This window comes from Podarcis filfolensis (genome assembly GCF_964270895.1).
Source record: "Podarcis filfolensis genome assembly, chromosome: 1".
NCBI classification, from domain to species: domain Eukaryota; kingdom Metazoa; phylum Chordata; class Lepidosauria; order Squamata; family Lacertidae; genus Podarcis; species Podarcis filfolensis.
Window position 1 is genome coordinate 126,261,659 of NC_139604.1, and position 27,886 is coordinate 126,289,544.

At 47.1% G+C, this 27,886-nt stretch overlaps 1 protein-coding gene and 1 long non-coding RNA gene across 6 annotated transcripts; one reads left to right on the plus strand and one right to left on the minus strand.

Moving 5' to 3' along the window:
* Window positions 1-1,375: 1,375 nt before the first annotated feature.
* Window positions 1,376-26,406, minus strand: LOC310766963. Its single transcript, XR_014550552.1, has 2 exons — window positions 26,355-26,406; window positions 1,376-1,520 (listed from the first exon to the last, which is right to left on the minus strand). It is a non-coding gene; the product is annotated as an uncharacterized lncRNA (long non-coding RNA).
* On the plus strand, window positions 2,483-27,707 carry WDR89 (WD repeat domain 89). 5 transcript variants are annotated; one of them, XM_083618572.1, is made up of 3 exons: window positions 3,332-3,386; window positions 15,569-15,696; window positions 16,705-21,473. In XM_083618572.1, exon 3 carries the CDS (start codon window positions 16,746-16,748, stop codon window positions 17,907-17,909), a length of 1,164 nt encoding a protein of 387 aa, XP_083474698.1. In that variant the 5' UTR covers window positions 3,332-3,386; window positions 15,569-15,696; window positions 16,705-16,745; the 3' UTR covers window positions 17,910-21,473. The 5 variants fall into 5 exon arrangements, 3 of the variants coding, with proteins under 3 accessions (XP_083474696.1, XP_083474697.1, XP_083474698.1); XR_014549166.1 differs by lacking the exons at window positions 15,569-15,696; window positions 16,705-21,473 and adding an exon at window positions 26,861-27,707 and having other exon boundaries at window positions 2,483-3,386; XR_014549167.1 differs by lacking the exons at window positions 15,569-15,696; window positions 16,705-21,473 and adding an exon at window positions 26,911-27,707 and having other exon boundaries at window positions 2,483-3,386.
* The last annotated feature ends 179 nt before the right edge of the window (window positions 27,708-27,886 follow it).

The following is a 27,886-nucleotide window of genomic DNA, read 5'->3' on the forward strand; positions in this document are numbered from 1 at the left end:
CTCACCTCCAGATGTAAAGGAGAAATAGATATGTGAAATTAAATGATAATTAAAAAGGGTTCACCAAGCACTAGAACTTCATCTTGTCTGATCTCAACTGGGAGGCAGTGCCACAGAAATGGACTGACATAGTTCCTGGCAGGTGCAAGTTGTATGTCAGAAGCATGTGGGAGACACTTGTCAGTTTCATTTCTCCATCTCCACATCAGTTTGTGAACCTGTATACCTGAAGGAGCGTCTCCACCTCCATCATTCAGCCCGGACACTGAGATCCAGCGCCGAGGGCCTTCTGGTGGTTCCCTCATTGCGAGAAGTAAGGTTACAGGGAACCAGACAGAGGGCCTTCTCGGTAGTGGCGCCCGCCCTGTGGAACGCCCTCCCATCAGATGTCAAGGAAATAATCTTATTTTTAAAAGACATCTGAAGGCAGCCCTCTGTAGGGACGTTTTTAATGTCTGATGCTGTACTGTTTTTAATATTCAGTTGGAAGCCGCCCAGAGTGGCTGGGGAAACCCAGCCAGATGGGCGGGGTATAAATAATAAATTATTATTATTATATAACCTTCATGAAAATTCAACAGGATTTTAGTGCTGGTGGCAGAGGAGGTGGCAGTGGTGGCAGGCTCATGGGAAAACCAGTGTCCCTAATTTCCAGGGACGGTCCTGGATTTACAGAAGCTATCCTGGTTTTTATCTGATCCCGGAATGTCCCGCTTTTCCTTAGGATGTCCCTATGTTCATCGGGGAAATGTTGGAGGGTATGGAGCTATGCCACCCCTGAGCCAAGGAGATAAGTGACTGTACAACCTCTAGAAGACCTCTGAAGGCAACCCTGTACAGGGAAGTTTCTTTAAAAATCTGTTTAATGTTTTATTATGCTTTTATATACGCTGGTAGTGGTTGGGGCAACACAGTCAGATGGGCAGGGTCTAAATAATAAAATTATTACGATGATGGAATAGGACATCCCTATTTATCAGAGAAATGTCGGAGAGTATGTCGTGGCAGAATGTACTCGCAGAAAAACAGCCCAGATTTATTTACTTATTTTATTTAATATATTTCTATACCACCCTTCATCTCAAGATCACAGGGTGGCTTACAATATGAAAACACAAGAAATGTATGGCATAATAACAAACAAACAAAATAATCCTCCTCACACAGTTTAAAAGGACATAAATTGATTTATTAGCCGCTGCAGAAAAGAGCTGTTCTTGTGTTGGTGCCCTCCAATCCTCTCATGGAGGAGGCATACAAAGAGGGGCCTCAGATGATGATCGCAGGGTCCGAGTTGATTCATATGGGGAGACAGTATTTCCCCCCAATTCTCTCCCACACTAAATGTAAACTTTTACACATAGCTACCAGAACTTTAGGGACGCGGGTGGTGCTGTGGGTTAAATCACTGAGCCTCTTGGGCTTGCCGATCAGAAGGTCGGCGGTTCGAATCCCTGCGACGGGGTGAGCTCCCGTTGCTCGGTCCCTGCTCCTGCCAACCTAGCAGTTCGAAAGCACCCCTTAAGTGCAAGTAGATAAATAGGTACCGCTCCGGCAGGAAGGTAAACGGCGCTTCCGTGCGCTGCTCTGGTTCGCCAGAAGCGGCTTAGTCATGCTGGCCACATGACCCGGAAGCTGTATGCCGGCTTCCTCGGCCAGTAAAGCGGGATGAGCGCCGCAACCCCAGAGTCGTCCACGACTGGACCTAACGGTCAGTGGTCCTTTTACCCAGTGGCGTAGCGTGGGTTGTCAGAACCCGGGGCAAGGAAAGTAATTTGCACCCCTAACCCGTGGATTTGCTCCCCCTAACCCTAACCCCCAGATGTTGCGCCCGGTGCGGCCGGCCCCCCCTGCACCCCCACGCTACGCCACTGCTTTTACCTTTACCAGAAGTTTGGGAACCACTTCCTAGATCTACCACCTGGAGTGACTGCCTCACCCTTTCTCATAGGTAGGCTGACCCTGGCTGGTGGAAACCGAAAGAGTGGCCTTGTGTTCGAATCCTGCTAGTGGGCTTCCCCTGGACATGTGAATCACTTGACTTATGTTCTTATGTCACCATTGTCATTGGATCCTGAATTTGCTCTGTTCTGCCCTCCTTTTGTAACTTGTATTGGGAGCTTGCGCAGCAAAGGGCTGTCTCTTTTAAAAAGTATAAACAAAAATTTTTTTCCCTTCCAGTAGCACCTTAAAGACCAACTAAGTTAGTTCTTGGTATGAGCTTTCGTGTGCATGCACACTTCTTCAGATACACTGAAACAGAAGTTGCCAGATCCTTCTATATAGTGAGAAGGTGGGGAGGGGTATTACTCAGAAGGGTGGTGGGAATGGGTGATTGGCAGATAGCTGTGATGAGCCTGTTGACGACTCTTAACGACTGCAATAGGTCTTACAGGAAAAAGCAAGGGGTGAGAAGGTATCTGTAACTTAAAAAGTATAGGTGCCCTAATAAATAACACCACCACCTTCTGTTCTGTTATTGGATCTGACGCCTGGTTCAAATTAAACCCCGCCTAATGATCCTCCCGTTTCTTCCATCCTTTGCAATTTGCATCTTTCCATTTTCTTGCATATAAAATAAATAGACACAGGCTGCGCAATAAAATAATTCACCTCGTTAGGAAAAGCAGTACGACAGCTCCGCCTGGCGGCCACGCTACGCAGCAGCACGCCTCTCCCTTTGCTCGCGCTGTCCGCTCGCATCCTCCCCTCTCTTGCCTCCAAGAGGGTGGGTCGTTGCAATACTAATTGACGCTACACAAACTACACTTCCGGCTCGCCATCGAATATGTGGGGCATAGTCAAGTCTGAACAAAAAGATAGGATCGGGGACGCCTGGCTGGATCTGGACTGGTCAAAGAAGCGATTCAGTTAAACGCATTGTAAACTCATGCAGGGAAATCCGGTAGGGAAAGACGGGACTCCACAGCGCCATCTGGTGTCACAGTGTCATATCGCATATACAACGCATATAAAACGCTTTCTTTTTACCAATCTAGCTGAGAAACGGAGCAAAAGCAAGTTACAAATAAAAGCGCGGGAGTTGCCGTGCTGCTGATAGCACACATGGACGTCGGTGAGCAAATTCTATGCATTTCCACTCTTGCGCCCCTCAAATGGCGGCGTTTTGGTGTAACCCGGAAGTACTGGCCGTCCGCTGCTCTTGCCTTTCTTAACTCAATAGCCGGTGTGGGAGCGGCGTTCGGAAAGCCACGCCCCCGCTGCTGTCTTGACCAATCATATTAGCGCAGGAGTCTTTTGTCATCGTTGCGTCGTGAGCAGCCGGCCAATGGGGCTGCGCTGAGCGGAGGCAGCTGCTGGAGCAGGAAGCAAAAGTGGAGCACGCGGGGAAGGGAGACGCTTCTTCTTTAACCCGCCTGCGCCAGGTAATACACGTGTCTTTCCGTTTGGTACGTGTGAATTGTGCGTGCCTTGTTTATTGCTTGTTTGTTCCGCATAAATTTCTCCCCCCTCTTTTCATTTGTAAATTACATTATTTATTTAAGTTGGGTTAGTGAAATAAAGTTATATACTCCCTTCTCATTTAAATAATTTTGCATTACGAATCTCGAGAAATTCCTGGGCCACCCTTGCATCACCAACATTAGTATTACTACTTTTTTGGGCTTTAAACACATTTCTCACAACGGTATCTCTAAAACTATCCCTTCCTGAAATTACTTCGGTGGTGTGGGAAGTCAGGCCTTGGCTTGTGCACGTGTGAAAAGGGACTAGGCAGTTGGTTCTGTTGTTCCCCATGTGTGCATGGGGGGAGCGGGCTCAGTTGTCCTTCCTGCTGCCCAAAACCATAATTCTCAAATTCCCAGGTTTTAGTTTTTTAGAAAGTAACGTTCTCGTTTTAGTAGAACTTTTTTTTCTTTTGAAATGTTTTAGATTTTTGGTGTTGTTCTTAACTTTGCTGCATTAAATGTCTATTTAATTCCCTGTTAATTATGTTGCTTTGAAGGTAAACTTTCTATTTGACGTTCTTCAGTAAGTTTTTATTCTGGCTTGTCTTATTTGATGTTTCAATGTGTTGTAAAGTGTGCTGACTTTTTCTCTTAAAAATATAAAGCAGCATGGCAGAGACATGAATAATAATAATAACTTGAAATATGAAAAATGTACAGGCACTAGTCTCCAATTTCTCTGTGTATCAGAAACTATCCTTGTCCCCCACGTTACTTTGCTCCTACGCCTTGGGGAAAATACCTCCAAATTCCCTTGTATTTTTTTTATAATTTTACATATATAGATTTTTTATTTTTATAATTTAGCTATATACTGTTTTCCCCATCTCTCTCTCTCTCTCATGTGTAAGACTCCCTGCTCTGATTGTCTCAGCTACTGCTGTTGCCGGTGTGAGTAGCAGCTCGTGTGAAATTGCAGACTGCAAAAGTGGTGATGGAAGGTGTCCTAAGATGTATTGAAGGGACATGGGTGGCGCTGTGGGTTAAATCACAGATCCTAGGGCTTGCCGATTGGAAGGTCAGCGGTTCGAATCCCTGCGACAGGGTGAGCTCCCGTTGCTCGGTCCCTGCTCCTGCCATCCTAGCAGTTCAAAAGCACGTCAAAGTGAAAGTAGATAAATAGGTACCACTCCGGCGGGAAGGTAAACGGCATTTCCGTGTGCTGCTCTGGTTTGCCAGAAGCAGCTTAGTCATGCTGGCCACATGACCTGGAAGCTGTACGCCGGCTCCCTCAGCCAATAAAGTGAGATGAGAGCCACAACCCCAGAGTCGGCCACAACTTTACCTTTGTTGTTGTTTAGTCGTTTAGTCGTGTCCGACTCTTCGTGACCCCATGGACCAGAGCATGCCAGGCACTCCTGTCTTCCACTGCCTCCCACAATTTGGTCAAACTCATGCTGGTAGCTTCGAGAACACTGTCCAACCATCTCATCCTCTGTCGTCCCCTTCTTCTTGTGCCCTCAATCTTTCCCAACATCAGGGTCTTTCCCAGGGGGTCTTCTTTTCTCATGAGGTGGCCAAAGTAGTGGAGCCTCAGCTTCAGGATCTGTTCTTCCAGTGAGCGCTCAGGGCTGATTTCCTTCAGAATGGATAGGTTTGATTTTCTTGCAGTCCATGGGACTCCCAAGAGTCTCCTCCAGCACCATAATTCAAAAGCATCAATTCTTTGGTGATCAGCCTTCTTTATGGTCCAGCTCTCACTTCCATACATCACTACTGGGAAAACCATAGCTTTAACTATACGGACCTTTGTTGGCAAGGTGATGTCTCTGCTTTTTAAGATGCTGTCTAGGTTTGTCATTGCTTTTCTCCCAAGAAGCACGTGTCTTTTAATTTCATGACTGCTGTCACCATCTGCAGTGAATTCATTCAGGTACACACACGTTCATGGCACATGTGATTTGCAGTATCTCCCTACATGGTCACAGTTGCCACGTAGAGAAAGTCTATATGGGCCCAGCATTCCACAGTCAAGGGTGTCACCACTAAGAAGGCTCTCTCCTTGGTAGCTGCCTATCTCGCTTAAATTGGCTACAGCACCTGAATCTGAGCCTGTGGAGAGACTCTCAAGATTTGGGTAGGTATATACGGTTTCCAGCAACTGGTTTTCAGAAGCACTGCTGCCTCTAACCACAGGGAAGTCACTTTGCCTCTCCTGATAAGTGAACTTAATTAACATACTTTACAGGGTTTTCAGGAGGACAGCATAGAGAGCTTTGTGCACTTAAAACTTTCTATACATATAGTGGTGCCATCTCTCCCGAAACTCTTCAGCCAGATCTGTTGCTTCCTAACGGTTTCAGTCTGCTCTTATCACCCAGATCCATGTCTGTGGTGACACGTCTTAAGACTGGTCAGATATTATTAAACTAGTAAAATGACAACGGCAAAATTCAAACTTGAGCTTTTTCAAATCACTCCTGATTTACACAGGGATTGCGTTCCGAGGCACCACATGTTTAAGTAAAATCACCAAATTGAGTAAAAATTATGTAAAAACCAAATTAAGTAAAATTTGGAACACCATGGGAAAAGCTTGCAAACACCCCGTTCCTGCCATGTTCTGCCCCTTTTTGTGAGATTGTTGGGTCACTCGTGGGTTCGGGGCAATGCACATATCAAATGCGCGTAAATGGGGCTTAATATTGTTGCTTACAGCAGTGACTGCTTATCCAAAATTAAGCATGATCATTTCTATACAGGGTTACAAAGGACACACAAGATACACATTTTTGCTTAAGCAAATATTTTATAATTTATATCTTTTCCTTTTGGTCAATTTCGTTGCCTTCCAGTTGGTTTGGGGGTTGTATTCCAAGTGTGTTGACCGTTACAGCCCTAACTTAGTTATTGAGGCTCTCCTTACTGCATTGCCGACAGAAAAAGTTGGAGGCCTTTTTTCAGCAGAGGGAATCTTTATCTGTGGCGATGCTTAATATTGCACAGCCGACGAACCCAGTGTAACAGTTGTACCAGCAGAAGCTTGCTGTGTAACCGATTGCACGGTCTTGTGTGCACCAAAGTTCACAGCAATGTTCCCCAGTGCAGGACGTTTTGCCAGTGGAACAAGTATGCTGTAGTTTAACATAGTGCAACGTTGGATATCACCCTTAGTCTGCCTTTGCCGTTTCCTTTCTTAGGATTCTGTTTTCGCTGTTGTTTTTGTTTATCTAGCTTCATCATTGTGACCGCTTTTAAATTTTGCTTGGTACTTTTTTTTGCTGGTGTTAGAGACCTGGAGGTGCAGAGCAGTGGCTTAAAATGTCCGAGCTGTGAATCAGGAAGTCCCTGGTCTGAATCACACCTCTGCCAGGAACTCATTAGGTGGCCTTCGGGCAAGCCCCTGTCTCTCGGCCTCAGTCTGCCCATCAGAAGTATGGGGGTAATAATACTCACCTTGCAAGGCCCTGTCTCCTGGCCTCAGTCTGCCCATCAGAAGTTTGGGAGTAATAATACTCACGTACCTTGGAGGGACAAATGGTGTAAACAGGAACGGTTTGGATTCTTAGATCACGGACTGCAGTTTCTTGAAGATGGACTTCTGGCAAGCGATGGGCTGCACCTCACAACGGTTGGGAGGAATGTTTTTGCCAAAAATCTCAGAAACCTCATCAGGAGGGCTTTAAACTGACTAATGTGGGGGAGGGAGACAGTGCTCCTGAAGGTAGGAGTCTATCAATTGATGAAGATGATCATCCAAATGTCATAGACCAAATGGAGCAAACAGCACGCAGACCTAGTGGTGGGAGGAAAAAATCCTTAAATAAGAGACACGGGGGAATGATTAATGGACTTCAATGTCTGTACACTAATGCGCAAAGCATGGGAAATAAACAAGATGAGCTTGAGCTCTTGGTACAGCAAACTAAATATGACATAATAGGCATCACTGAAACCTGGTGGGATAAGTCCCACGATTGGAATGTAATAATGGAGGGATACAATCTATTTCAGAGAAACAGACCAGACAAGAAAGGAGGAGGAGTGGCGTTATATGTCAGGGATGTGTATACCTGTGAAGAGATCCAAGATTTAGAACCTCAAAGCCAAAGTGAGAGCATTTGGGTCAAAATTAAGGGAGAGAAGAATAACAGTGACCTCATTGTGGGAGTTTACTATAGATCCCCAAGCCAAACGGAGGACATAGATGATGCCTTCCTGGAACAGATGGCCAAGCATGCAAAAGGAAGGGAGATAGTAGTAATGGGGGACTTCAATTACCCGGATATTTGTTGGATGTCAAACTCAGCCAAGAGCATAAGGTCAAACAGATTCCTCACTGGCCTTGCAGACAACTTCATTGTCCAGAAAGTGGGAGAAGCAACAAGAGGAACAGCCATTTTAGATCTGGTCCTAACCAATGTGGATGACCTGGTTAGTGGGGTAGAAGTGGAAGGATCATTAGGCGCGAGTGATCATGCTCTTCTGAAGTTTGCTATACAGCGGAAAGGAGCAGCCAAGCATACTAGGACTCAATTTCTTGACTTTAAGAAAGCCGACTTCATAAAACTTAGGGAAGTGCTGGGTGAGATCCCATGGACAGTAATACTAAAAGGAAAGGGAGTTCATGATGGCTGGGAGTTTGTTAAGAGGGAGATAGTAAAAGCACAACTTCAGGCAATACCAATGAGACGGAAACATGGAAGGTGCCTAAAGAAGCCAGGGTGGCTATCTAAAGAACTTTTAACTGAGTTACGATTAAAAAAGGATGTGTACAAAAAATGGAAAAGGGGGGAAACCACCAAAGAGGAATTCAAACAAATAGCCAGCACGTGTAGACACAAAGTCAGAAAAGCTAAAGCACAGAATGAACTCAGGCTTGCTAGAGAGGTTAAAAGCAACAAAAAAGGCTTTTATGGGTATGTTTGTAGCAAAAGGAAGAACAAAGAAACAGTGGGGTCACTCAGAGGAGAAGATGGTGAAATGCAAACAGGGGACACAGAAAGGGCTGAACTCCTCAATGCCTTCTTTGCCTCAGTCTTCTCCGATAAAGAAAACAATGATGGTTCCTCATCATCCTGTAGAAGAGTGGCTAGTGGGGTGCCACAGGGTTCTGTCTTGGGCCCGGTCTTATTCAACATCTTTCTCAACGACTTGGATGATGGACTCAAGGGCATCCTGATCAAATTTGCAGATGACACCAAACTGGGAGGGGTGGCTAACACCCCAGAGGACAGGATCACACTTCAAAACGACCTTGACAGATTAGAGAACTGGGCCAAAACAAACAAGATGAATTTTAACAGGGAGAAATGTAAAGTATTGCACTTGGGCAAAAAAAATGAGAGGCACAAATACAAGATGGGTGACACCTGGCTTGAGAGCAGTACATGTGAAAAGGATCTAGGAGTCTTGGTTGACCACAAACTTGACATGAGCCAACAGTGTGATGCGGCAGCTAAAAAAGCCAATGCAATTCTGGGCTGCATCAATAGGAGTATAGCATCTAGATCAAGGGAAGTAATAGTGCCACTGTATTCTGCTCTGGTCAGACCTCACCTGGAGTACTGTGTCCAGTTCTGGGCACCACAGTTCAAGAAGGACACTGACAAACTGGAACGTGTCCAGAGGAGGGAAACCAAAATGGTCAAAGGCCTGGAAATGATGCCTTATGAGGAATGGCTAAGGGAGCTTGGCATGTTTAGCCTGGAGAAGAGGAGGTTAAGGGGTGATATGATAGCCATGTTCAAATATATAAAAGGATGTCACATAGAGGAGGGAGAAAGGTTGTTTTCTGCTGCTCCAGAGAAGCGGACACGGAGCAATGGATCCAAACTACAAGAAAGAAGATTCCACCTAAACATTAGGAAGAACTTCCTGACAGTAAGAGCTGTTCGACAGTGGGATTTGCTGCCAAGGAGTGTGGTGGAGGCTCCTTCTTTGGAGGTCTTTAAGCAGAGGCTTGACAACCATATGTCAGGAGTGCTCTGATGGTGTTTCCTGCTTGGCAGGGGGTTGGACTCGATGGCCCTTGTGGTCTCTTCCAACTCTATGATTCTATGATTCTATGACATAAGAATTGTGACTAGATAGTGCATGCAAAGTGCTTTGGATAGAAAAACAGAATTGTAGAAGTGTTGGAAGGGACCCTATGGGTCATCGTCCAACCCCCTGCAATTTTGCCAGGCTATTTTTCAGCATACTATTCTGTCCCCACCCCAGTCGTCCTTTTTTTCTTTTCCTATGGTCACTTAACATTTCAGGACTACCAATCATTTTCAGTCCTCATTGGGCTTCTTGCCATCTTATGTTTGTTCTTATGTTTGTTTTTGTTTTAAAAATGGGTGGTTTCATTTTGCACTTCTGTAACCCTTGGAAGTGAGAGCTGGACCATGAAGAAGGCTGATCGCTGAAGAATTGATGCTTTTGAATTATGGTGCTGGAGGAGACTCTTGAGAGTCCCATGGACTGCAAGAAGATCAAACCCATCCATTCTGAAGGAAATCAGCCCTGAGTGCTCACTGGAAGGACAGATCCTGAAGCTGAGGCTCCAATACTTTGGCCACCTCATGAGAAGAGAAGACTCCCTGGAAAAGACCCTGATGTTGGGAAAGATGGAGGGCACAAGGAGAAGGGGACGACAGAGGACGAGATGGTTGGACAGTGTTCTCGAAGCTACCAGCATGAGTTTGACCAAACTGCGGGAGGCAGTGGAAGACAGGGGTGCCTGGCGTGCTCTGGTCCATGGGGTCACGAAGAGTCGGACACGACTAAACGACTAAACAACAACAACATCCCTTGGGTTTACTTCCCTGCATGCCTCCCAAGTATGCTGATGCCTCTCTGTAGATTTGCAGAGTCCCTATTTGAACTCCAAGCTGGTCAGCGCTCTCCACCTGGATTCATTATCAGAACAATTTATATTTTCATTTGTGAGTCGCTCTGAGTTTGAATTCAGCCTACAAAGGCAGGCCTGCGGTTAATGATACATTTGGTCTTAGCTATCCTTCGGGCTGGAAGCTGTTTCTGGGCACAGCTCTGTTCTTCGAAGGCATAAAGATCTTCCTTTCCCCCAAGACAGATTCCAGAGGTGCCGAGCAAATTGGCTGCCAATTGCGTTGCTTCTTCAGGTCCTATTGCCTTGGAAACCTGGCTTCTAAAATAACACGTGCATTAGTGTGGGAATCGCAAAAGAGATGGAAGGCCCAGCCAGAGAAATAATTAAATGCAGAAAATGAGTCACACTCAAGACTTATTTTTAAATAAGAATTGTTTTCTTGTTCTGGAGTTTGCTTTGAGCTGTTGCTTCCAACCTTGGGACTATTTTACCTGTTGTTTTGGTGGCTCTTTCTTTGAAACAGTCCAGTGCTGAAATGCTTGGCGTCTGCATTTTTGCAAAGCACTTAGAAGCTTCAAACTACTCTTTTCCATAGTCAGAATGTTCAGGCCTCCCTTCCGGGCTACCATGGAAAAGCAGTGGCCTATTCTGCTGAATGCATGGCTTAGGTCAAATGTGGGGGGAACTCTAGCCTACAGGCCAAAGGTAGTCTGTCAAGACCTCTTGATTCGTCTTTGAGGCTGTTTTGAAGAAGCCAAGCCCTCTGCCCTACATGACATCAAGTGTGGGTGGGTGGGCTTCAAAGGAACAACCTGCATCTTAAGTGAGAACCTGATCGTCCCTTTCCTTAGAGCAAGACGCGCTCTCATCTGCCCCTCAGCCGTCAGAAGCAAACCGGCTGTAAATCAAACTGTGCTGGTTTGAGTTAACTCCTTACCAGCCAAAACATGATATGCACAGACTTGGCAGGGCGTCAGGCCTAATGAGTATAGGAACTCATCTCTGGTAGGTCTTCTCCCACCTTCCCACAGCTTCCTGAGTCCCCTCCTCTCCAGGACTTTCCCCAGTCAATCAGAGACTGCGCCTGCATGCAGCCAACCTCTCCCCTGTCCTTTTCATGTCTCTTCTGGTTCTGGGCGGCAAGTGGGGCAGGGAGCTTGTCACAGCAGCAGGAGGAGACACCTGTGACTCTTCCCCAAGTGGACGCATCTCTGCCTCTTGGCCTCCCTACTCCCACCCTCCAGTGTGGTGTAGTGGTTAAGAGCGATAGACTCATAATCTGGTGAACTGGGTTCGCGTCTCTGCTCCTCCACATGCAGCTGCTGGGTGACCTTGGGCCAGTCACACTTCTCTGAAGTCTCTCAGCCTCACTCACCTCACAGAGTGTTTGTTGTGGGGGAGTAAGGGAAAAGAGATTGTTAGCCGCTGTGAGACTCTTTCGGGTAGTGATAAAGGGGGATATCAAATCCAAATTCTTCTGCTTCTGCTTCTGCCTCTGTTTCTGAAATCCTCTATGCCACAGACTCTCTCAGCTCACTAAACCCTGTTACCTCCTCAGCTTCCCACACCTCCTCCTCCCTGCCTCCTCCCTCTGACTGCTCATCATTGTCCCACCACCAGTTCCCAGGCTCTGAGCCATCTTCCCCCCCACCATTCCTCTGCATCCAGCCGGTCCATGACATCAGTTGATGGGGGATACAGAGCTTCTCCTTCCCAGCATTGCTTTGTGAAGCTGCCCTGTGCTGCTCCTTCCAACCGCTGACTTTGAGGGTGGAAAGGAGCATCGAGTGAGCTGGGTCCGTGAGGTCTCCCTGTCTCTGTGTCTCCATTTCCTTGTGGACAGAGGTCTTTAACTTACTGGTGCCTCCCTAGGCAGAAGCTCCTGAACGGTGGCCCTTGAGGAGGTGCCTGATTAGAGGCATCTGATGTCACAGGCACCTCCCTGGTGATCTGCTTGAACAGGCATCCCCAACCTCCAGCCCTCCAGATGTTTTGGACTACAATTCCCATCACCCCTGACCACTGGTCCTGTTACCTAGGGATAAAAGCATCCTTCAAAGGCAGAACAAGCTGACTAATAATAATAATAATAATAATAATAATAATAATAATAATTTATTATTTATACACCGCCCATCTGGCTGAGTTTCCCCAGCCACTCTGGGCGGCTCCCAATCAAGTGTTAAAAACTGTACAGCGTTAAATATTAAAAACTTCCTTGAACAGGGCTGCCTTAAAATGTCTTCTGAATGTCAGGTAGTTGTTTATCTCTTTGACATCTGGTGGGAGGGCGTTCCTCAGGGCGGGTGCCACTACCAAGAAGGCCCTCTGTCTGGTTCCCTGTAGCCTCACTTCTCACAATGAGGGAACCGCCAGAAGGCCCTTGGCGCTGGATCTCAGTGTCCGGGCTGAACGATGGGGGTGGAGACGCTCCTTCAGGTATACTGGACTGAGGCCGTTTAGGGCTTTAAAGGTCAGCACCAACACTTTGAATTGTGCTCGGAAACGTACTGGGAGCCAATGCAGATCGCCACTCCCAGTCACCAGTCTAGCTGCTGCATTCTGGATTAATTGCATTTTCTGGGTCACCTTCAAAGGCAGCCTCATGTAGAACGCGTTGCAGTAGTCCAAGCGGGAAATAACTAGAGCATGCATCACTCTGGTGAGACAGTCCACGGGCAGATAGGGTCTTAGCCTGCGTACCAGGTGGAGCTGGTAGACAGCTGCCCTGGACACAGAGTTAACCTGTGCCTCCATGGACAGCTGTGAGTCCAAAATGACTCCCAGGCTGCGCACCTGGTCCTTCAGGGGCACAGTTACCCCATTCAGGATCAGGGAATCCCCCACACCCACCCGCCCCCTGTCCCCCAAAAACAGTACTTCTGTTTTGTCAGGATTCAACCTCAATCTGTTAGCAGCCATCCATCCTCCAACCGCCTCCAGGCACTCACACAGGACCTTCACCGCCTTCACTGGTTCTGATTTAAAGAAGAGGTAGAGCTTGCCTTGTTCTACCCCCTCTAGACACATTGGCTTGTCTCTGCACCTGGAGATGGGCTGTAGCTTAGGGGTAGAACATCTGCTTTCCATGCAGAAGGTCCTAGGTTTGATTCCCAGCGCCTCCAGTTGTGGGGATGGGACGGAAATCCCTGTCTGAAACCTATGCTTCTCAACATGGTAGACAACACTGAACTTGGTGAACTAATGGCTTGGCTTTGCACCGGGTTCCCGTGCTCCTGTGCGATACATGGGTGTCATTAGTAGGGTGGGAGAGCCCTTAAGGACTAGAAACTTGGAAATGACGCACCAAAAATAGTGAGATGCCCAGGGCAGACACTAAAAAGCCAGGACAAAGTGGTAGCAGTAGAAACAGGGAAGAGGCTTTTTTTTAAAGCAGCAGTTCTGAGCCACCCGATGGCGAGGGAGGGTGAGAGACAGCAGGAGAGAGAAAGCAAAGAGATTGTGTGGTCTTGGTGCTTCAATGCAAGCCTTGCTTGGCATAGATATGACGACACCACTGCTTTGCGTGGGGTTTGCTTTCCAGTGGTTACTTGCCACAGCGGCCTTGCTCTCGGGAGACAGCAACCATTGTGAAAACCACATCGTTGCCAAAAGATTCTCTGGGAGGTAGAAGAATGTAATTCATGAATCACCGGTCTATTTTTGAAAACCTTGTAGGATTTAAATGACTCACGGATCTCTCTTTAGCCAAAGAAATGCTGTTTATAACTTGTGTGTCAATGACTGAACATCTATAACTATATTCCAGTAGCATTAAAAGTTATGCGGACCAATATTTCAAGCCTGCCATGGAAGGTTTTATAGTCCTTTATCACCTCCAATATACTCTTGGAGAAAATGGTATTTCAAATACTACTTTGCGATCAGTAATTCAATATTGAATTCCAATTAATTCTTCTAGTCACCCGGTACAACATTTCGAGGTCTTCACCCTGGTGCATCATCTTCTCCCTTTAAACCGTGGTTTGCAAACTGGAAGCTAAACTTTGCATCTCTTTGGAGCAAATTTTACCTCCCAACCACGGTTTCATATGTCATGTCCATCCATACAAACCATAGTTTCTTTGAAATGATGGCTTGGAGCAGTTTAGCAAACCATGTTTGGAGGCAAGGCTAGGGGGAGGATAGTTTGTTTGTTTATTTCATAGTGACTTCAGGAGAGGCAACAGAGTGGAAGGGGATATCCCCTCTCCAAGACAAGAGACCTGGCCATGGCTTGACAGTGCAGCTTGGCTTCTCTACCATGGTGGGAGTTCAGCTGGGCTGTGGTGAGAGAGACAAGCTGATGGTCCTAGCGCCAAACTTGGGTGGAAGTCTGGAAATTGGTTGTAGATCTCTGTAAGACGCAAGCAGAGAGCTAGAGCAAACCTCTGCTGCCCCTCTTTGGCTTCAGTGAGTGCATGGGGGCTTGTTTCTGTCCCTTCCAGGTCACTGTTGCTCCAGGCTAGAGGAAGAAAATAAGGAGGCTGTTTCAGGGAAATAATAATAATAATCAAAAAAAAATTTATTTATACCCCCCCCCCCGCTGAGACCGGGCTCAGGGCAGCTAACACCAGGTATAAAAACAATTGATTAAAATACAACTTAAAAACAAGATTAAAAATGCAACATTAAAATGCTGTATCATTTCAGTAGAAAGGGTGGGGGGGGATGCAGGCAAAAGGGGAGTTGAGCTATTAACAACCTTGGGATTAATCGCCTTGGAATTAATAGGTGAAAACAGCAGCCGCAGACTAGATCTTGCATTTGCAGGCTTCCCATCTGCCCTGACGATGTCTGCAGCTGGCTGCCTCCCAGCTCTTAATTTCCCATTGTGCATGAAAGATCGCGACTTCCCTACTTCTCCCATAAATGTGACCCAGTGGGTAGAAGTGGGGGAGGGCCTTCTCCTGCCTCCTATTGAAACTCTTCCCATCAAAGTCTCGCAGCAGCTTCCTCTTCCAAAGAGGAAGAGCCTCTGGCTACACCCTGGACTCTCTGCCTGGCTTGTTTGTTTAACCTTCAGCCGGGCATTCCTAACGAGAGGTAGGATTCCGCTTTCACCAGCTGACATTTTGCCACATGTCCGCGGCGCGACTTAATGAGATGTGGCAGTCGACAAAAATACACCCTCGCCGGTTATTAGCCCATTGTGTGGGATGCTGCCCTTTCCTCTGGAAGGCGGTGCCCTCCGACAGCAAGGACATGTAAACATTGCCCCAGAAAATGTGGAAATGACTTTTTTTATTATTTTAAGAAACATAAATGCAGATTTATACAATAGTACCCTGGAAGAACTCCAGATCTGTTCTCCTTCCAGATCTCCACAATGTCTCTTGAGGAAGTCCAGGGAAATGCTCCTCAAATATCTAATGGCTTCATCACTTCTTTTTCTTCTGAATGGAAACTGGAGGAACATTTGGCTGGAGATGCCTTAGGGACGGGCAGGTGGGGCTACCCACCTGTCAATCACCTGACATCACAACGATGTCAGTTGGCTTGTCTTTGCCTGCGTGGTTTGCTGGTAGTCCATCATCTTTTATTGAGTGGCGATGTTATGCTGATGATGATTTGGGTTGTATTGTGTTGCATTGGTTTTATTCTTATCTGGGTCTTAGTAAAGGTAAAGGAACCCCTGACCATTAGGTCCAGTCGTGGATGACTCTGGGGTTGCGGCGCTCATCTCACTTTATTGGCCAAAGGAGCCGGCGTACAGCTTCTGGGTCATGTGGCCAGCATGACTAAGCCGCTTCTAGCGAACCGGAGCAGCGCACAGAAATGCCGTTTTCCTTCCCGCCAGAGCGGTACCTATTTATCTACTTGCATTTTGACATGCTTTCGAACTGCTAGGTTGGCAAGAGCAGGGACCGAACAACGGGAGCTCACCCCGTTGCGGGGATTCGCAACCGCCGACCTTCTGATTGGCAAGTCCTAGGCTCTGTGGTTTAACCCACAGCGCCACCCGCATCCCTTACCTGGGTCTTAGCAGTGTTTTAAAACTGGCCTTTAGGAGTATTTACTTCTACGCTGACCTGTAAACTAGGAATGGCCAATTTCATCTGACCCATAAAGGCTCTGGATAATTGCATTCAGGCTCTGGTTAAAGTTTGCCCCAAACCTCAATCATAAGGGGAAAAAATGAGAAATGGCATGCTTTAAAGTGTTGATATCTATCTCTGTTGGATTTTGTTTGGAATGCCCTGGCTCAGAGGACATACTCCAAACCGTTGGAGGACACCAGCTTTATTATGGCACTTGAAAAGGTCAGTTTCCAGAGTGCAATGCTCCCTTCATTCCCAAAACCACTGTCAGGATAGTAAGAGCAGCTCTCAAGCATAAACACGCTGACTACCCTTGATTTAAACCGCTAGCGGAACCTTTCTTGTGCCGAAAAGTGCTCTTGAAAGGATTAACAGTGGAGACCTTATTTAATTTGGTCTTATTTCTATTTTCCAGACCTCTACCTTCTTGAGGATGCAGTTTTAGTCGCAGTTGCTATGGAGAAGATCAAGGAGCAGTTTTCCAGTCTTCAAATAGCAAAACGGTGTGCGCTGGCTAAAGACCCCACTTACCTGTTGGACTTGGACATTTCAAGAGGCGGTGGGAGCCAGTTGGTGGCCGTTTCATGTTCCGATAAATCAATCAGGGTTTACAACAGAGAGACGCTCACTTTGCTGCGGGAATATAGCAGCCGTCCCGGGCTGCTCAGCGGCGTCCGATTCGCACATGCGTGTGAAAGTGTGTTGTTCTCCGCTTGCAGCGACGGAACAGTGAAATGCTGGGATACGCGCTTGGCGACCGCAGGGCCGACGCAGTTGTTCCGTGGCTCCCTTTCAAATGTCTTCATTAGCTTTGACGTAAGCTGCAACGACCTCATAGTCTGCGCTGGAACGGAAAAAGTGGGGGACGATGTGTTCATGGCCTTCTGGGATGCTCGCAGCTGCGCGAGTAGTGTAGCTTCCAGCAAAGAGCCTCTGGGCTTCTACTCGGAGACCCACAACGATGACATCACCAAAATCCGTTTTCACCCCATCAAACAGAACCTGGTAGTTTCTGGGTCAACCGACGGGCTGGTGAACGTGTTTGACATCAACAAGGACAGCGAAGAAGATGCGCTGGTTGCTACCTGCAACTCCGACTCGTCGGTCAGTTCCGTCGGGTGGTCCGGAAAAGATTACCGGCAGGTCTATTGCACGACGCACGACGAAGGGTTTTGTCGGTGGGATCTCGCCCAGCTGGAGACCGAGGAGCCAGTCACATTGCTGCATGTTCCAGACACCCGAGAAGCAGGAAGTGGGCAAAGCACCAAGGTGGACTACTTAATCGGTGGCTTGTACCATGAAACGATGGACAAGTTGGTTGTTGTTGGGGGAACATCAACAGGAAACATCTGCCTCCTGGACTGTGGGGTTGGTGGCCTGAGTTCTGTAGGAGTCCTTCAGGAGGGGCACTCTGCTCCCGTCCGCTCATTCTGCTGGAACGTGGCAGATGATTCTTTGCTGACCGGTGGAGAGGATGCGCAGTTGTTGCTATGGAAACCTGGAGCCGTGGGGAAAGCCTTTGGAAAGAAGACTTCTATGAAGACTGCTTCCTCTGTTCATCAGCGGCTGAGAGTTCACCAGCACGCTTTCAAGAGCAAGAAAAAACGGACGTCTTTGTAAAGAGGGGGCAGCGATGGGGAGTGATTCCAGAAGGGTACCTGCCTTAGCCCGTTTCAGGGGGAAAACAAGTCCTGCAGCACCTTGAAGACTTAATTTATTATGGCATAATGTTTCGTGGACTAAGGTTTGCTTCATCACACACGGAAGCTTATGCCATAATAAATTAGTTGGGTCTTTAGGGTGCTGCAGTTTTCCACTTGTAGAGAGTTGACCTTTTGAAAAGTTGCAACACTTTTTTGGGGGGAGGTGAGTTCCTTGCAGGTATTTGATGTGTACAGCTCGACAGCCGTGGCCTTGTTTACTCGGAAAATATCCTCTCCATGTCAGTGGGGACCCCAACTTCCAGCAAAGTTGGCACTGGATTGGTGCCTCGATAGGAGAAGCCTGCCAAGCAAATTAAAAGGTATCGTTCTTTTGTCTGAAGCTGCTTATGACAGGCTTGTTCAAACATTTCTCTCCAGATCCCAACAGCCCAAATTATATTTTGCTATAGATGGAATTTTCTTAAAACGATGCCTGAAGTCACAGGGAGTGGAGGAGAAGGGAGATAAGCCTGCTAAAAGAGGCATAAGGGACAAACTGAGAATGGCAAGATTAGAAAGTTCCCTTCTGCACTTCTTCAGTTCTGTGAAACTTGATATTTGTCAGACAAGGCCTCTTCTCCAATGTGTGAACACACACAGCATCTCTCTAATTTGGGGTGGGGCTGGAGACTAGCCTGTGGCCTCCAATCATCCCTGACCATTCTTGCCCGCTTCCGATTGCATCCATTTTCTGCAGGTGGGAAGGGAACTGGTCTCTGTTTGGAAATACTACAAGCTGAATACATGGTTCCCATGATTTGGGGGTGCACATACCCAGTTCCTTATTTGTTATCAGAGGCCATTGCGCATTTATGAGCATTGTGCAAACATGACTGTTATGACTGGAGACATTTATTGTGGATCTTGAAGGGGAGTCTTACCAGTCATGGAAGTCTATGATTTTTGGTTGTGCAACCATTATTTTGAGGTCTTGGGGCATATTGGGTGATGCCCAACTAAATCTTACTAAAAAGTAGACCCACTGAAATTAAGCCTGTTGATTTTACTGGATCTACTCTGATCATAGCTAATTCGCTCATTCCCTTTAGTTCCTCTTCTGAATGAGTTGTTTTTCGAACTTTGGTCCAGATGAGGAACTGAAAACTGGGAACTGCTAGCTAACTTTAGCACTGCGTATCACATCAAGACACAAGGTAGTTTGTTTCGATCTCTGCAAACTTTCAGTTCCTTGAAATCAATGGATATAAAAATGGAAGTCTGGAATCTGAAGCTATGGATCTTCAGAAACTGATTATTATTAGAGAAAATGTCTAATAAGAAAATGTCTTTTGTAAATGATACATGGATTCATGTGGCTGATTTTGTAGGCACATCATTGCTTTGAAGTTGTTTACAATACCCAGATTTACTTAATACCACGATCTGTCAAGGCTGGAGACAGGCACTGATTGGGGTCTCTCGCCCACCCCCACCCCAAGAGCTGGCACCAGTTTGAAACCAGAACTGTGCCTTGTATGTTTCTCCCCATCTCTTGGCAGTAAACAGGTGCTGCAGATTTTTTAAAAATATAGTTCCTTTTCTTTCTGGATTGATGCTGACAGTAAGAATAACAGATTATGTCTAGATAATAAAAACTTCCTTTTGTTTACAACAGTGTGGGTGGTTTCTGTAACCAACTCTCCGATTTTTCCCGACTTGCAAAAGCTTAGTTTTCAAAAACGAAAGCAGCTTTGTACATTTTGTATTCCATAAATATACTAGGCAATATCCATCACAGTCATTCTGTTAGCACAAGGACCTGCAGCTGTGCAGTGAGTCTTTCCTTCTCTCTTTTCTCCCCATGCACCCCCCCCAACAAAATATTAAAAATGCGATACAACCTCGACCATTTAAAACTTCCCTAAACATGGCAGCCTTCAGATGTCTTCTAAAAGTCAGATAGTTCTTTATTTCCTTAACATCTGACGGGAGGGCGTTCCACAGGGTGGGTGCCACCACTGAGAAGGCCCTCTCCCTGTTTTCCTGTAACCTCACTTCTCGCAGGGAGGGAACTGCCAGAAGGCCCTCGGAGCTGGACCTCAGTGTCCGGGCTGGCACCATGGAGGTGGAGATGCTCCTTTGGGTATAAAAGGCCAAGGCTGTTTAGGGCTTTAAAGGTCAAAACTAGTGCCTGCCAACATCAAGAATACTCAGCTAGGTAGAACAGAGATCTTGATTCATGCTTTTCCATCGTCAGTACAGCAGTATCTTCTGCCTACAACATTTCAGGTTCTGGCTCCTACAATTGACCTCCAAAGATTCTGGGTTGGAGAATGTTCCTTCCAGGGTACAGACCCAGGTTTGGCTTCCTGCAGACTTGAACCAGCTCCAACCCCTCGGACAGAAATACTGCAACGCTTGTTGGCTATTGCTTGTGTCCCTGAACTTCTCTTTTATTTAAAGAAGATTGAAAAAGACGTGCAACCTAAAGTTACCTCCCTTTTGGGATCTGTAGATCGGCATGGTGGTGGGTGGGATGAACTGACATTTTCCTTTCTGTATCCATATGGCAATGCCGTCACAAAACCAGGCATGTGGATGGTTGTTCGCTGTGCGATGAACTTTGCTATTGCCATACGTACAGCAGACACGATTTTGGCAGTTGTCAAGTGCATGGGGGCGTTGGAGTTCGTCGCTTGCTGGACCTCTTCAGGCAACTTCATCTGCTTGACTTGTCAGCTTTTAAGGGGCTTTGGCTTGAGCTCAGCATTTGAGGGATTCCACACGCCCCAAGTGTGGTGCATTTTGAGGGGGAAGGCAAAGCGTCACTTCTGGAAAATGGCCTTGCTTCGTCATCCTAGGCTTCATCAGTAGAACAGGCTCATATGTAATACAGTGGTACCTCAGGTTAAGTACTTAATTTGTTCCGGAGGTCCGTTCTTAACCTGAAACTGTTCTTAACCTGAAGCACCACTTTAGCTAATGGGGCCTCTTGCTGCTGCCACGCTGCCGGAGCATGATTTCTGTTCTCATCCTGAAGCAAAGTTCTTAACCTGAAGCACTATTTCTGGGTTAGCAGAGTCTGTAACCTGAAGCGTATGTAACCTGAAGCGTATGTAACCCGAGGTACCACTGTATTACAGGATAGTGGATCTTATAGCATAGTAGTGGTTGAAGCCTAGGATGACGAAACAAGGCTAATATTCCGGAAATCCTCATCTTAGATTCTGTGAAAGGATTCTGTGGAACTGCAACAACCCTTCATGTGGATTATTGGACTCCATGAACAGACAGGTGGAATAGACACTTATACATGTATGGACCTTATGCATGTACTGACTAGAGAATGAACCGATCCACTGGGTCTTCTGCTTTTTTCGTTGAACTTTATGAGACTAACGTTGAAATCTACAATTTGATCAACGAATAGTATACTTTATTTATTCAAAAGCACAGCCGGTTGCGTCTTGTGTGTTTATATAAAGATCTGAGCTGGCATAGAAACTGGCTCCCCTAACCCCTAGGAATAAAATCAATTACAGAAGTTCTTGGATTTTATTTTATTATTTTTATTTTAGTTTATTTATATGAAACTTACTAGCCGCTTGCCACCCAAAGGTCTCCAAGTGACTCACAGCAAATAAAAATATACAGCTTGAACCCCCAACCCTGAGATTTAAGTGCCTCGCACTCTACTGACTGAGCTATCCCAGCTGCCATGGGGAATCATGTTAATATTTAATATCACAACCATGGAAAAGCAAAACAAAGAAAAGCGTTCCAGCCGCATAAACAGTGGCAAACAATATTAAAAATTCTTAAACAATAAAGAAGGCAATACTTTATTTTATGTTACTGCAATGAATTGAGGGAACCCTCAGAGCATGTATACAGTGGTGCCTCGCAAGACGAAATTAATTCGTTCCACGAGTCTCTTCGTCTTGCGATGTTTTTCGTCTTGCGAAGCACGGTCCGTCGCAACTGCGCCTCTTCAAGCGGCTTTAGGAAAAAAGTGAACAAACTCGCAAGACGTTTTCGTCTTGCGAAGCAAGCCCATAGGGAAAATCGTCTTGCGAAGCGACGCAAAAACGGAAAAACCCTTTCGTCTTGCACGTTTTTCGTTTTGCGAGGCATTCGTCTTGCGGGGCACCACTGTATAGGGGGCATGCAGGGAATGGAAGCAGAAAAAGTTACTGTCAGGGCTGCCCAAGGTCCCAGCTCACAAAGGACCAACGCTGCTTCTTGGTTAAGTACAAAAGTCTTTATTGAAGTTCAGTTTCACTTCCAGAGCCGCAGCGCGCAGCTCTACGTCTCAACTGTTAGACCGCTGATGCTCCGTCTGAGTCTCCTCCCCCCTGACACCAATTTAAGATTCTAGCCTTACTCCACCTCTTCCTCAGTTCCTTCCGCCTCTGGTTGCGCCTGGCCGTTGGGGTCTCGCCCTTTCTAGCCTCTTCTGACGCTGAGTCCCCTGAGCCTTCCCCCTCCCTCCAGCGGGCTTTAGGAGCTGGTTCCCCATCCGGGTCTCCTGCTGTTCCCCGCGCCTGTACATTTGAACTTGGCGCGCGCGCCCAGCCGGTAACTTTCCTCCTGACCGTTTCACTGCTGCTGCTGTCACTGCTTCCCCCTCTGGGGGGGCTAGCTGCAACTGACCTCCCCTCCGTTGGAGGCGTGGTCAGCCCTGACTCACTCTCTCTCCCCGCTGGAGGAGACGCTGGCCCTGACACATGTGACTCTTCCCCCCCACTACGCTCTGGTGGGGAAACTGGTCCAAATCCCCCACTGCTGCTTTGGGGTTCCCCTCTGTCTCCTTGTTTCTGGTGCGTCCCCCCTGGGACCCCCCTTGCCCTGACCATAGGCGCCCCCTTCTGGGAATCTTCTGATTCGCCGGAGAAGCTCATGGAATCTCTCGGGCCACTGTCATACTCCCCTACGCTGCCCTCGGATTCTTCCCCTTCGCTCTCCATTTCCTCTCTCCCCAGAGCTCCTGCTCCTGAGTCCCTGACAGTTACACTAAAAGTTTTAGCTAAAAGTTACAGCTAAAAGTTGTGCTAGGGTAACTGGCTGAATCCTGCCCCTTGATGCCTTGCATGCTGTTGAGAGGCTTAACTTTCTTTGGCCTATAACAAGTCAGCCTTTGCCACAGTGGTCGGAGCCTGTCTGCTGCCTGCAGTGCTCTCTGTGTTTCGGGGAAGCCGATCTAGTGCCAAATTATTCATAGTAAGGCTCTGGTCTCTGATTAAAACTCTGCACGCTGTGCTTATCCGAGTAGGAAAGGGGGGGGGAACCCACTTCTGGAATAATCCCACAACCTGTGTGTCAAGGGGTTGTCGTCCATTTATGGAAGCATTAATTTGCCAGTCTATTTTTAAAGTTTCGGTCTGAGCATGCTGGGAAATCTGCGCCGTGCCCAAACGATGCATCAGAGAAGCTGCAGGAAGGCCTTCCTAAAGCAACCAGTTGCATTATCAAAACATCGAAACCCGTGTTAATGGGACAACTTATCAAAACCCCCCAAAACTGGGTGGTCTTATATGGGACGGAACTCAAACCGTATGCAAAAGTTAAAGGGAATGAGGAAGGTTGAAGCTTGTCCCACCGCCACCCAAACGATACAGGCGTTCTGGTTGCTGCCGCAATGGTACCTCGGGTTACATACGCTTCAGGTTACAGACTCCACTAACCCAGAAATAGTGCTTCAGGTTAAGAACTTTGCTTCAGGATGAGAACAGAAATTGTGCTCCAGTGGCATGGCAGCAGCAGGAGGCCCCATTAGCTAAAGTGGTGCTTCAGGTTAAGAACAGTTTCAGGTTAAGTACGGACCTCCAGAACGAATTAAGTACTTAACCCGAGGTACCACTGTATTCCCAGTAGTTAGAGCAGGGGTAGTCAACCTTTTTATACCTACCGCCCACTAATGTGTCTTTCTTGATGGTAAAGTTTTCTTACCGCTCACCAGTGCTCGATGGAAGGTGGATTCAGCTTGTGCTGTGGAACCCCCTACCACCCACCTAGAATCCTGAAACACCCACTAGTGGGCAGTAGGGACCAGATTGACAACCCCTGAGTTAGAGTAAGGCAATTTCCTGTTCCTAGGGAAAGGCAGGTTGGTTCAGGTATGATGAAGAAGAGGTGTTACATTGAATGGAGCTTGGCTCCAGCAAGGTGCCTGGCTCTGCCCAATTGTTTTCTCAGCTGACCTCTGGAGTGTGCAGCATTCTCAATTGCATGTGCGAGCAACCAATTTTCTTTTGGGAGGCTGAGTGTCCACATTTGTGCACTTTCATCCTCCTATCTTGTGAACACACTTTTATAGGTTTCCCTTTACGAAATGATTGCTTGTATACCTGTCACTGCTCACCTGTCGGGGCTCTCATTCTCATAGTACAGAATCCAGTAGATCCTGTATTTGCATGGCATATGAGAGCATTTCTCTTCCTTGCGCAAACCTTGATCACTCCAGTCTCCTGCAGCACAGCAACCCCCCACGTTGCAGGTTTGCGAATCGGCAGTGGATGGATGAGCCTCTTTAATGAGCACATTACTTTAACATTAATGGGATGTTTAAAAACAAAATAAACCCCAGGCTCCTGGGAACTTCTCCTCAGGCTACCAGCAATATTACTATTGGTCTTGATTACAGAAGGACTAGATATGCAAGGAATATTGAAGCGGCAACTTCCCTTTAAGCCAGGTAGAGAACAGGATGTGGCTGGCAGACTCCATGCCAGGCCATGCCAACTGCTGGGCCCGCCCACCTGTCAATCTCCTGTGACGTCACCATGCTATCAGGTGACCCGACTTCAAAGGAAAGGATTGGGAGGGCAACAGAATAAGGTGCCAAATTCAAAAAGCACCATCTTTCTGAAGCAGAGAATTGGGAGGACACTTAAAAAGTGCATTCCTGCTTTTTCTCCATATTTAGCTTACGTTTAAAGCCATGGCTGGACGTTTCTGGCTCCTGACGTCTTAGATGACATCAGGCATGGGAAAGGTGGAGCACATCATACATGCAGGAAGGCAGGCTGGAGGTTCCTTCAAGCAATAGAACACATCCTTTAAGTTGATTTTACTAATTGGGAAGTAGAGAAAACAACATGGGTGAAATAGCTGCCATTTAATGATAGGTATCAGAAATCTGTGAATCTAGCAGTCCGAGGAGACCCTAAGCCCCATTCTTTTCCTTCATGCAGCTGTTTAAAGAGGAGGACATTGTATTGCGAGATTTGTTATTGAGAGTACTTGGGTACAGTTTTCACCCAGAGCTAGCCAACATATATCGTTTTCCTAAGGTTTTGCCCTCATCAGCGCAGAACTCCGCTTTTCAGAAAACTGAGTCATGCCTGTGGAAAGGGATACACGTGGTTTTCATCTCTTTGCTGTTTTAATCAGCCTGGAGCAATGGCTCCTGTGCATCATTCGCAGCAACAGATTCCCATTTTGCCAGAGACACCCCCACAATAGCCAGCCTCTTTTGATTGGGACTGCTTCCTACCTCCCTGTGACAATGACCTCTGTCTTTAGGTTGTTTCCCAAAATGCTGGCCCTGCCCTGCTGCAGGGTGAAGCTCAGACAGCACCATGAAGGCAGGAGGGTTGGGGGGTGGGAATAGATGAAAGCAGGAATCGGTGTCTGGATGGTGCAGCAAGACTTTTTTAAAAAAGGAAGGGATGGTCCTTGCTGGGGTGTGTGTGTGTGTGTGTGTGCGCGCACGCACGTGCACGCTACTTGGGCTCCACTCCCAACAAAATGTCATGGGCTGGTACTGAGGCTGGCACACATCATCAGATCTCTGGCAATTTCTTCCACCTGAAGACAGGTTATTCTCCAGTAAAGCATTTCCAGGATTGTTGGGGAAGACTTGGGTGGGTCAGATCTAGCTGGCTGGCTTAGCATTGCCTAAAATGTAAAGGTAAAGGGACCCCTGACCATTAGGTCCAGTCGTGACCGACTCTGGGGTTGCGGTGCTCATCTCGCTTTATTGGCCGAGGGAGCCAGCGTACAGCTTCCGGGTCATGTGGCCAGCATGACTAAGCCGCTTCTGGTGAACCAGAGCAGCACATGGAAACGCCGTTTACCTTCCTGCCGGAGCGATACCTATTTATCTACTTGCACTTTGACGTGCTTTCGAACTGCTAGGTTGGCAGGAGCTGGGACCGAGCAACAGGAGCTCACCCCATTGCGGGGATTTGAACCGCCGACCTTCTGATCAGCAAGTCCTAGGCTCTGTGGTTTAACCCACAGCGCCACCCGTGTCCCTTTGCATTGCCTAGTGCCAGCTAAATAAACGAGACAAAAGTTCAAAAGGGGGTGGTAGTGGTGAGCTCCCGTTGCTCGGTCCCTGCTCCTGCCAACCTAGCAGTTCAAAAGCACATCAAAGTGCAAGTAGATAAATAGGTACCGCTCCAGTGGGAAGGTAAACGGCGTTTCTGTGCGCTGATCTGGTTCGCCAGAAGCGGTTTAGTCATGCTGGCCACATGACCCGGAAGCTGTACGCTGGCTCCCTCGGCCAATAAAGCGAGATGAGCGCTGCAACCCCAGAGTCGGTCACGACTAGACCTAATGGTCAGGGGTCCCTTTACCTTACCCTCCAGCAGTTACCCGATGAAAATAAGGACATCCTATTCCACACCCTCCAACATTTCTTCTTGGATGAAAATAGGGACATCCTAAGGAGAAGCAGGGCATTCTGGGATCAAATCAGAAACCGGGACAGACAGGTTCTGTAAATCTGGGACTGTCCCTGGAAAATAGGGACCCTTGGAAGGGTCTGCAATTTTTCCATATTATCTGTTCAGGAGATAGTTGCAAATGAGTTTGAGGTGGCCCCGAATGTCTGTTCCTAGTAGGCAAGCTTTTTATTCCTGACGTTACACGAGGGAGTAACTCATTGTACACTGACTACTGCAAGTTTCACATTTCGCTTAGGCCACTTTGGAATTCTGAAATTGTCATGCTGGTTGCTTTTGCAACGACAGTGTCACTGGAAGAGGAGGGATGTGGAGAAACTGGAAAGTGTAGCCTCTGTTGCTGTGTGCAAGTTCCCTGTGGAGATGCAGAGGCAAGAAGGCAGGTTTGTGTTTTGTTGAAACTTGACAGAACTATGGAAACCCTCCACCCAGGTCTGCTTGGGTCAATGCAAGCTTAACTACATTTTGCTTCGTGTGCTGGAGGTACTGACAAGCCTTGAAAAATATCCTCCTTTGAAACAATGCCTGGGACCTGGAAAAACAACAACCGTACACAGTTCCAGCTAACATAAGACTGCGAATGTGAGGGACATGGTAGCTGCTCTCAGGTAAAGATCAGCACAAACTGTTCTTGAGTCCTCACCATGGTGTGTACAAACAGTATTACTGTTCAGCCGAGAGCAGGACCTTGAGAATAGGATTCAATTGCAAGAGAAAAATCTGCGGCCGATTCTGAATTTTTAAATTACGTAAGAAAACATCACATCTAGATAACGGCTTTACTTTGCAAGATGTTGAGGAGCATCCTGTCTGGATAATCAGAATCAATATTGTGAGTGCTGCTATGGTAAATGCTTGCTAGATCATACAAAGAGTCCATCTGGGGTTCTCTGTCTTCAACAGGGATCAGACGCAGATGGGAAGAGGTTCATAAGGAGACCCTGGAGGAGATGACCTACCCTCTTCTTCTGCCACCATGCACTTCCGGATACTACATCCACCACTGAATAGCTCTTACAATCAGAAAGTTATTGATATTTAGTCCAAATTTCCTTTCTTTTTACTTAAATCCATTGGTTTAGGTTCTACCCTGTGGAGAGGCAGAAAACAAGCTTCCTCCATCCTCCATGTGACAGGAGGGTATTGACAACCTGGAACATGTGCAGAGGAGGGTCTGGAGCCAAGCCTTATGAGGAACGGTTGAAGGAGCTGAGTATGTTTAGCGTGGAAAAGAGGAGACTGAGAGAAGATATGAAACATACTC